Source organism: Populus euphratica, unplaced genomic scaffold (assembly GCF_000495115.2).
Source record: "Populus euphratica unplaced genomic scaffold, PopEup_1.0 scaffold123.1, whole genome shotgun sequence".
Taxonomy (NCBI): domain Eukaryota; kingdom Viridiplantae; phylum Streptophyta; class Magnoliopsida; order Malpighiales; family Salicaceae; genus Populus; species Populus euphratica.
Genome location: NW_011499924.1, coordinates 959879 through 969026, shown reverse-complemented (window position 1 = coordinate 969026; position 9148 = coordinate 959879). Strand labels below are relative to the sequence as shown.

Genomic DNA, 9148 nt, shown 5'->3' with positions numbered 1-9148 from the left:
TAGGGATAACAATATTCCCAGTTGCAATTAAAAATGGAATTGATCAAGATCGATCGTGATCGTACTAGCGTTAAAAATTAATTGAGTTGCAAATATCCACAAATTAATATCAGTCTAATGATTTATTTTATTGGAAATCATTGTCTAAGGAATACTATTAGGCATGCCAACCCATGCATATCTGTGAACAACCAGTCCTTGATCTCTCAGCACCCAAACGAGGGAAAAAAAACTGAGCTCGGAAACTTGTGGCATCTACGAGGGTTGATTACGAAAAGATACACAGTCCTTGAATCATCAAGCTGGTCGCCTTCTTTGAAGATAGACTGATTTTCCCCCTGTTCTGATCTTACCCAGCCATCACGTTAAAAATAAAGAATGAAACGTCATCGTAAGTGCCAAAATCCTTTGCGCGTGCCTTTATATTGACGAAGTTTAATGTTAGCGGTAGACTCTGATACTTGAAGATCATTATATATATTTAAATATTAATTATTTTCATTATATTTGTTAGAGTTAAAATAATATACCTTTAAGATATGATAAATTTTTATTAAAAAGTTTTGATAAATATAAATAAAAAGTTTAAAGAAAAAAATTAAGGAGAATATTTTTTATTTCTAATTAATTTCTATCCACATCAAACTGATATTTATAACTATAATAATATCCTTTAAGACTAATATATTTGTGTAGTTTAAAAAATAACTAGAAGATGTCATTTATAATTATTAGAATAATTAATTTTAATAATAAAAATAAAAATATTTTATGTTATTGTCAAGAGCCATTATCCAAATATATTGGTTTAATGTTCTTATAATAACATAAGGTAAAATAAAATATCTTATCTTTTAATATAGAATAAAACTTTTACCTGATATATAAGGTGTATTTTAACAGCTTGAAGGTGTTTTTTCAGGGACTTTAAAGCGATTGTCTTATGTTTATTTTGTCTATGTTTTCTAAATGCTCTGGATCACTTTGATTAGTAACATAATGTGATTGATTAGGTCATTTAATAATATATATATAAAACCCGATAAGGTCTGGTAGTATGATTAGTGCTCAAACCTATCAAGATAAAGGATTTTGAGGAGAGTATTATACCTGCTAACACCCTTATAATGCTTGCTTGCATTGCAGGCTCGAAAGTTGACTACTCTGCAAATCGAGAGCTCAGTAAATTTCTTTCTCCTCATTCTCTCTCGTTCCAAAAAAAGGGAGAATTTCTTGAAACTCTTGTGTTCTTTCCTCTCTTCCGAGCGTAATGCAGATCACTTTATAATTAGGTATTAATCTGAGTTTTTTTTTTTTGGGTGCTATTTAAGCCAGGTATTGTTGTATTATTCATGCTTTTGACTTTCTCCAATTTCTTTAGAAACTCGATAAGTAAACCCTTTGCAAAATACCGGGCCTGACAAGCCGTATATGGTTACCGGCCTTTAAAATAGTCCAATAAGCATTACAAGGTGTGCTTTCAGTTTCAAAAGGGCTCATTTGAACTCTTTTGTGTTCCCGTTTTATTACTACTTCTCGAATCCAGATTAATTAAATAAATAAAAACTAAAGTTATTATCATTTTTATTTTACACTGGTTAATATCCATTCAAATCGAACTCAATAACTTAGATTTGAATAATAAACAATTATGTTTTTAACAAAATATGTGAAAATCTTCAAAGGATTAAAAGTCTATCTAACATGATTTTTGAATTATAAATTTTCATAAATAATCTATTAAAAAACATTTTAAATTATAATCACGTTTAATAAAAATAAATTAAAATAATTGTTTTAAGAAATGAATGTGTTATAAATTATAATCCATGACTTAAAAGTTAACATTTTTAATTTTTTTTATTGCATTGAAATTTTCACTTGTTTTTATTCAAAATTTTTATTTAAATTAAATATTATTTCTAGCTAAATATACTTATAACTTTTTTAACATAAAAAATTATTATATTAGTTTATAAAAATTATACAAAACACATCTTAGCGACGGCTAGCTTTATTAACAAACAGAAAAGTAAGATAATGTTTTATATTATTTGGTGGTTGTTTTTTAAAACTTATTTTTAATATTAATATATTAAAATATAAAAAACATAAAAAATAAAAAAATTCTTAAAAATAAGTTGCAAACACAAAGCTACGTTTATTTGCAAAAAAAATAATTATTTTTGAAAAATAGTTTTCTTAATAAGTAAATTTTTAAAAAATAAATTATTTTTTGATATGTAACAATGTCATGAAAAACACTTTCTAACAATGCTATCATGTTATTGAAAATAATCTGAAAAATAAATATTTTTTTTAAATTTATTAAAATAATAAAAAATAATTCTTACAAATTAAAAAGTTGAACGACAATGAAATTAAAAATGAATTTAATTTTATAAATTATCTTAAATAAAATAAATAATAATAAAATCTAACAGTTAAAAAATTTAAAAGATAATGAAATTAAAATAATTATAATTATAATTTTGTAAATTATTTTAAATAAAATAAGTAACAAATAAAAAAATAAGGACTAAATTTGATAAATAAAAAAATTGAATTAAAAAAATAAATAATAATTATAAAAATAAAAACTAAAATTGATATAAAAATTAAATTCTAAAGGATGTATTTGAAAAAAATATATATAACAATAAAAAATTTAAGAAATAAATTTGATATAATCAACGAATAATATAATATTACTAAATTTTTTATAATTTTTTAAAAATATTTTAGCCTAAGATAAAATATTTTTTAAAAAATCAAGTTAATTTTTTTAACTAAAAAATATTTTTTATTAATTGACTTTTTTTACAATAAATAAATATAAAAACATTTTAAAAATAATTTTTAAAAACTACTCCTTAATAAACAAATAATCAAACATATCCCAGGGACACCGGTTAAGATAACAGGAAACCAGGCGTCCCGACAGGCCAGCCGCGTTCTAGCTGCTGAGCAGACACGTTAGTCAAGAAAGTCAGTAAGAGGTCCCACGCCCCTCCACAGATTCTTCCATGCTCTCTCACACCGAGATACCGGGATTACAATCAAAACCAGCAAATCCCTAAATTGCCCCATCATTAGTCGATCTCCATCTTCATTCCGTGCTCATGACAGCACCAGATCAGAATCTCCTTTAATGACAACCATACTTTACCCGCTAATTAAACTAAAAAAATACCGGCTCAAACCCAAAAGGCAGAGCATCCAGAGAAAGCACAGCAGCTCCCCTTTAAAGAGGAAAGTGGGAAAGAGAAATGCGAGAACTCAAGCTCGAAAAGACGACTGATATACTGCCATTAAAAGCAGAGAATAACTAACACAAAACAAAAAAAAAAAATGCCCTTAAAGATCCAATAATATTACACCGTTCTCCAACAGTTTAAAATTATCGAATATTACTCCTATAGCTTGCTAAAAGACTCTCAATCTTACCATCTACTATTTAAGTTGCTAATGTAAAGCGAGCTTTTTCCAAATTTCATTTCACCTCTCTCTCTCTCAAGTCCATATACATGCTATAGTATCTCAAAAGAGACTTCAAAAACTAAAAAAAGAAAAAAAAGAATAGGCTTTTTGTTGTTTAATGTTAACGTTGGAATTTTCCGCAAATTAAAAGGGTAAAATCAGGGATTCCAAACTATAGAAACAGAAGTGAAACATTGAGAAATGAATAGAAAGGGGCAAAAGGGGAATCTTATCATAGCAAGCAAAACACATATTGTTAGCATACATATACTGACACAGAGAGTAAGAGAGAAGCAGCAAAAGCGATAAAAAAAATGGCAGTCTCGGTTTCCATTTTAGCTGTCATCACTTCTCTTCACCTCATCGCCTTCGTCCTCGCCATCGGCGCTGAACGACGTCGCAGCACCGTAACTCTCTTTCTCTCTCTCCCTCCCTCTCTCGATTTTTGAGTCTTTATCCGTTCTATTAATTTTTTTGCTTTGTGTTGTGTGAGAAGGCTAAGGTGGTGCCTGACCAGTACGATGAGAGGACTTACTGTGTCTACGATACGGACGCGTCTACGGTTTACGGGCTAGCGGCGTTTGGGCTGATACTTATTAGCCAAATGATTTTAAACGGCGTTACCAGGTGTCTCTGCTTTGGTAAAGGCCTTGTTACTGGAAGCTGCTCCACTACTTGTGCCATCATCTTCTTCATCTTTTCCTGGTAAAAGAAAGTTTTCATTTTCTCCCTTCCCATCTCTTCAAATTCCCTCTCTATCATTATTTTTTTTCAATTATTTAGAATCATTAATTTTAACATTCTAGATCAGTCCTTTATTTACATATACTTAATTGATTAATTGAGTCCCATTTCAAAATTTACTCTTACACCGACAAATGAGTTAAAAGTTTCTCGAATATTTGCACTCTGTCGTTTGAACTAGTAGGTGGCGACATGTGAACTAAGCAACTAAATTAGGAAATATGTTAAATCTGAATAAAGAGTGTGTTGAATTACATTAGCACTTTGCAATTCATAATAATTGATGTGGTTATATTTGGTAGTGATCAATCTGCAGTTAATTAAATCCTTGGGCTATAGTACCTCCATCTTCAACTTTCGGCTTTCAGGTTTCAATCTAGGCACGGTAGGCTTTGGCATTTGTCCTTTCGGGAGTTGGTAACTGACCCACTGTCTTGACTTTGTGGCGACGATTTATTAGAAAGAAGCTTGAAGTAACACCTTTTTGTGACAACTCTATGAATAAGGGCTTCCCTTTGCCGTGATTATCAATCGAATAATACTATTTTTCGAAGAAAATCATGATTTTTTAAAATTAACATGCTTTTTTTAAAAGTTTTTTTTTTGACAAAATTTAAAAAATATTTGGCGATATGGCATAGTTTATACCTATTGGAACTGCAACATTCAAATTTGTTCGTTATTCAAAAACATAACATTTCAAAGAAATTGTGAAATGAGTTACATAAATTACGCCAAGGAGAGAGAAAATAAAAAAATAGATCTCAAAGACATACCTAAGTTTCGATTAGAAAACCACATGTACCATCGAGATGATATCGATGAGACGAATCTAACAACACTAAAGAATGTCACCAACAATTATTGAATTGTGCTACATTTGCCGCACATAGATGGCGGGTGGCTCATTTTCCTTTGATGAAAGTATAGTCTACTCCGGTCATTGTTGTGATCTTTTTGGTGTTGCTGGATTCGTCTTGTCGTGAATTTTATGATCCTACTAATGATATTATAATCTGAGCTTCAATACGTCTCCGGGGCCTCTTTTTTTCTTTTTTTCTCTCCTCGCTCATTGTAATTTTTAAAGAGAGAGGAGAGAGGGGAAAAAAGAAAAAGAAACAAATTTGAATGTTGCTTTTCTCGGTCCATATACAAAAAGTGTTATTTCACCTATTCTTTTTTAAACCATGTTATTTTGTTAATTTTCTTTAAAAACCATGCTAATAAGCAAAAATACCTGAAAATTATAAAGCAATAGATTGTTGGAACCCACTGATAATCTCCACATGGATCACGTGATTGGATGTCTATCAAATTTTCTTGTAGTCTATGCTTGTTACTTTTTCTTGTGAAATAGCATTACTCTTAATTTCTCTACCGGAATGCTAATGAGCTTGGTAGTTGGTAGGATATTTTGGATGTTTTAGGTTTTAGGATATTTTATGTATATGCCTGCTGTCCTCCAAAATGGCTTGCCTTATTCGGATTTATAATAGGTGAGAAATCTTAACTACTGAATCTTCAGGTTAAGCTTTTTAGGAGCTGAGGCATGCTTATTAGCTGGATCAGCAAGGAATGCATATCATACCAAGTACAGAGGATTGTTTCAACAGGGTGAATTATCTTGCGCCACCCTTCGCAAAGGTGTCTTTGCTGCTGGTGCAGCTCTTACATTGCTGTCATTGATAGGGTCAATCCTTTACTATTTTGCTCACTCGAGAGCTGATACTGGCGGATGGGAGAAACACCAGAATGTAGGTGTTGGGATGACCAGTGCAAGTTACCCACAGCAGCAACAAACAGGTGAATTTGAGAAGGTTTAACTATGATTTGATGAGGTCAATATCTACAGTTTTGGGGGCTTATCATTGGGGAAAGATTGATAGAGGAAAATGAAATGGTGTTAGAGATCTTCAAGCATGCATGCGTTAACTTATATCATGTCTGGTGTGAAATTCGTGTTTTTTCAATGTATATTTGGTGTGCGCTTCATGGCATTGCTTCCGTGTATTATGCTGGGTTGGTCTTCTTTGATCATGCTGCTAACACTGGTCACTTGTACGGATTGACATTATAGTTATACTATTAAGATCGTATCTGCCTGTGTCCCGCTATGCCCATTGAGTCCATCCACACTTAGCTGCACAATAGTCTTATGATTGTTGCTTTTGTAATAATTGGTAAACTTTGATTGTCAAGTCTTTAAGTGGCGTGGTTCCTTCTAGCTTGGTGAGATGTTGCAGAATGCTACTCCTTATTTTGCAGCTCTGATATACAATGGGCCCACAAATGAATCTGAGAAAGAATTGTGAATCTAAAAATCCAACTGGCTCTGAGGTTCCAGGTTAAAATTCTGGATGAGTGGTCTAATGGACTTGTTAGGAAACCGATCAGGTGGTTGAAATCTGACATTTCTTCCCCGCGAGGAAGCCAACAAAAAACTCATTAATTAAACATAATTACACAGGTCTCGCCTTGAATTTCAACTTGTTTTTTTGTTTTTTAATAAAATTTGAATTTTTTTGACATTTTCCCATAAAGTAATAGGCTAGGGATCCTACACTGCTTTTCATAGAATTCTATATTGCCTTCCCTTTTGACATTTTCCCCAGAATTTAATGTGTTTGGTGATAATTTTCTATAATTATGAGATTAATTAAAGTAGGATGTTATACAGTGGCCCCCTCCCATTATAGGCGTTAGGATTTTTATTGCAATTCGATCAAAGTTTCTTTATCATAAGGATATTCGCAGACTAATTTATCAAGATTTAAGATCTATAAATGACTTTAAAAACGCAATCTACATCTGCTATATTGAAAGAAATTTAATATATCTTTCTGAATATTAACTCCAATTTATATATAATTATGATTATACGTTTAAATTTAACCACCAACCTAAACTCTCGCAGTTGCCATCAATCAAGGTGGATCTGTTTTTCTTTTCTTAATTACCCCACTTTATTCTCTTAATTAGTGGGGCAGAGCTTGAGCAGATTTTAAGGAGGCGGCAAAACAAAAAATTGAGATGAAATTGAAGGAAAGTGCCAAACAACTTTGTTTCGAAAAGATGCGGTTTCAGTGTTTTTTTTTTTCGGGTTTAAAGCAAAGCTATTTTGGATAAATGTTTTTTGGGTTTAAAGCAAAGCTATTTTGGATAAAAAAATCATTAATCCAAATCAACCCACTAACCTATGGATTGATCTACTCAACTGTAACCCGAATCTTTACCGTGTTTTTTTGGCTTAAGTTAAGCAATTAAGCTAGCACCGCTCCTTGTCTTGTAACCCCTGAGGATTTTGCTGTAAGAATAATGTGCTGCCCTCTCCTTGCGCTTGAGATTGTACAATAATGTATTTATTCTTCAACTAGTAATGAATAATTAAATTGTTTAAACATCTTATGATCTCACTGTTAAGAAACATAACGAAAGTTGCTAAAGCCTAGAGCGTAGGATTTTCTTGAGAAATGATATTTGATTTCACGACATAACAGGTAATTAGCTAATCATGGATACAATGATATATAAGTGGAAGAAATTGATGCTAGGTCAACATTTCTGTCCAAGGAAACTGTCTGATACAAGCCTTCAGTTATCCTACTGCAATAATCAAATGAAGTCAACCAGCACTTCAAAAATTCAATTAAGAAACATTTTTCTCTCTGTCAGTGACTAAACTGTAGCCGCCAGCCAGCTTCCTCGAAGAAAGTAGACTGGAACCACATTCTGTGTGAACGAAGGCGTTATAATATGACATGCAGTTATTGAAGAGTATGGCTAGCATTTCTACAACTCTGTCATGATTCTGAGAACTGATAATTAATATGGCAAAGAGTTTTATAGCAATCAACTTCGGCAAAAGATAATTGGAGAAAATAATTGGTCATGGAACAAAAGGTATGATCATAGTGGATTCCAAAAGCAGTAAGAAAAAGGAGTACAGGTTGGAATTAACCTGACATGTTTACTGGTAGATGATAATCAGATGGTGTTCCTTCGGTGCATTCGAGGACTAGACTCTCCTTTGTCAGGACTATCGTATGTGGCAGAGAACCCAGTTGCAAATGTTGGCAGTGTACTTGATGTGGCTGCATCTGCAGGTAATGGTTGTGAGGAAATGAATGGCATTTGCAACTTGAGGGGTGGGGAGATTTTCATGTGAAGTCATTAGATTCAATCCAGCTGCTGCTGCTGATAGCGAAGAATGGAGATGCACAGCTGAAGGAAGTGATATCATTGGAAGACCCAACGAATGAGACATGCTTAAGCATTCCCATTCCGGGACTTGGCCTCATGGGTGCCTATATATGGAAAATTGGGGGATTGGAACACTTGGAATTTCAGCCTGTGGCGTATATGAGGCCTGGCACGTTGCTCCACCACTCATGGACAGCATCTGATGGACAGAAAAAGAAACAAGTTAATAGCAGGCAAGGCTTGAAGAACTGCAATTAACAAGTTAACAGCAGGCAAGGCTTGAAGAACTGCAATTACAGATAAAGTGATCACTTCAACTTGAAGCTTCAAGGCTTTAAGATATTCAACAGCATCTTCTAGCATTGACGATCGGTCCTGCTGAAATACAGTTGGGAAATTTTGAATGATTGGATGTAATTAGACGGTATTGCCAAGCAACAGAAACAAAAAATCTGGAGAGAAGCATCAAAACAGTCAGAAATCCTCACAGAGACCAGCAATAACTAAAAATTAAATAAATTGCTTTAGCAAAAAGAAACATAATACCATGTCATCCAGCACTAAAGCTACGACCATTTAAAGATGAATTAGTGGCATCCACTCAAATGAAAAAAAAACTCTAATATGTTTTTCAGAACAACCCATTTATAACAGCTACCAGCTCAAACATGTAAGCTCTTGCTTCAGCAGCTTCTGAGTAGCCACATGAATGGTGGACTAGCCA

General features: G+C 32.6%; 1 protein-coding gene across 1 annotated transcript; it reads left to right on the top strand.

Annotated features, from left to right (window-relative positions):
- The first annotated feature begins 3727 nt into the window (after window positions 1-3727).
- Window positions 3728-6451, top strand: LOC105135538 (uncharacterized). The gene is made up of 3 exons (XM_011040449.1): window positions 3728-3887; window positions 3977-4185; window positions 5750-6451. Exons 1-3 carry the CDS (start codon window positions 3795-3797, stop codon window positions 6045-6047), a joined length of 600 nt encoding a protein of 199 aa, XP_011038751.1. The 5' UTR covers window positions 3728-3794; the 3' UTR covers window positions 6048-6451.
- The last annotated feature ends 2697 nt before the right edge of the window (window positions 6452-9148 follow it).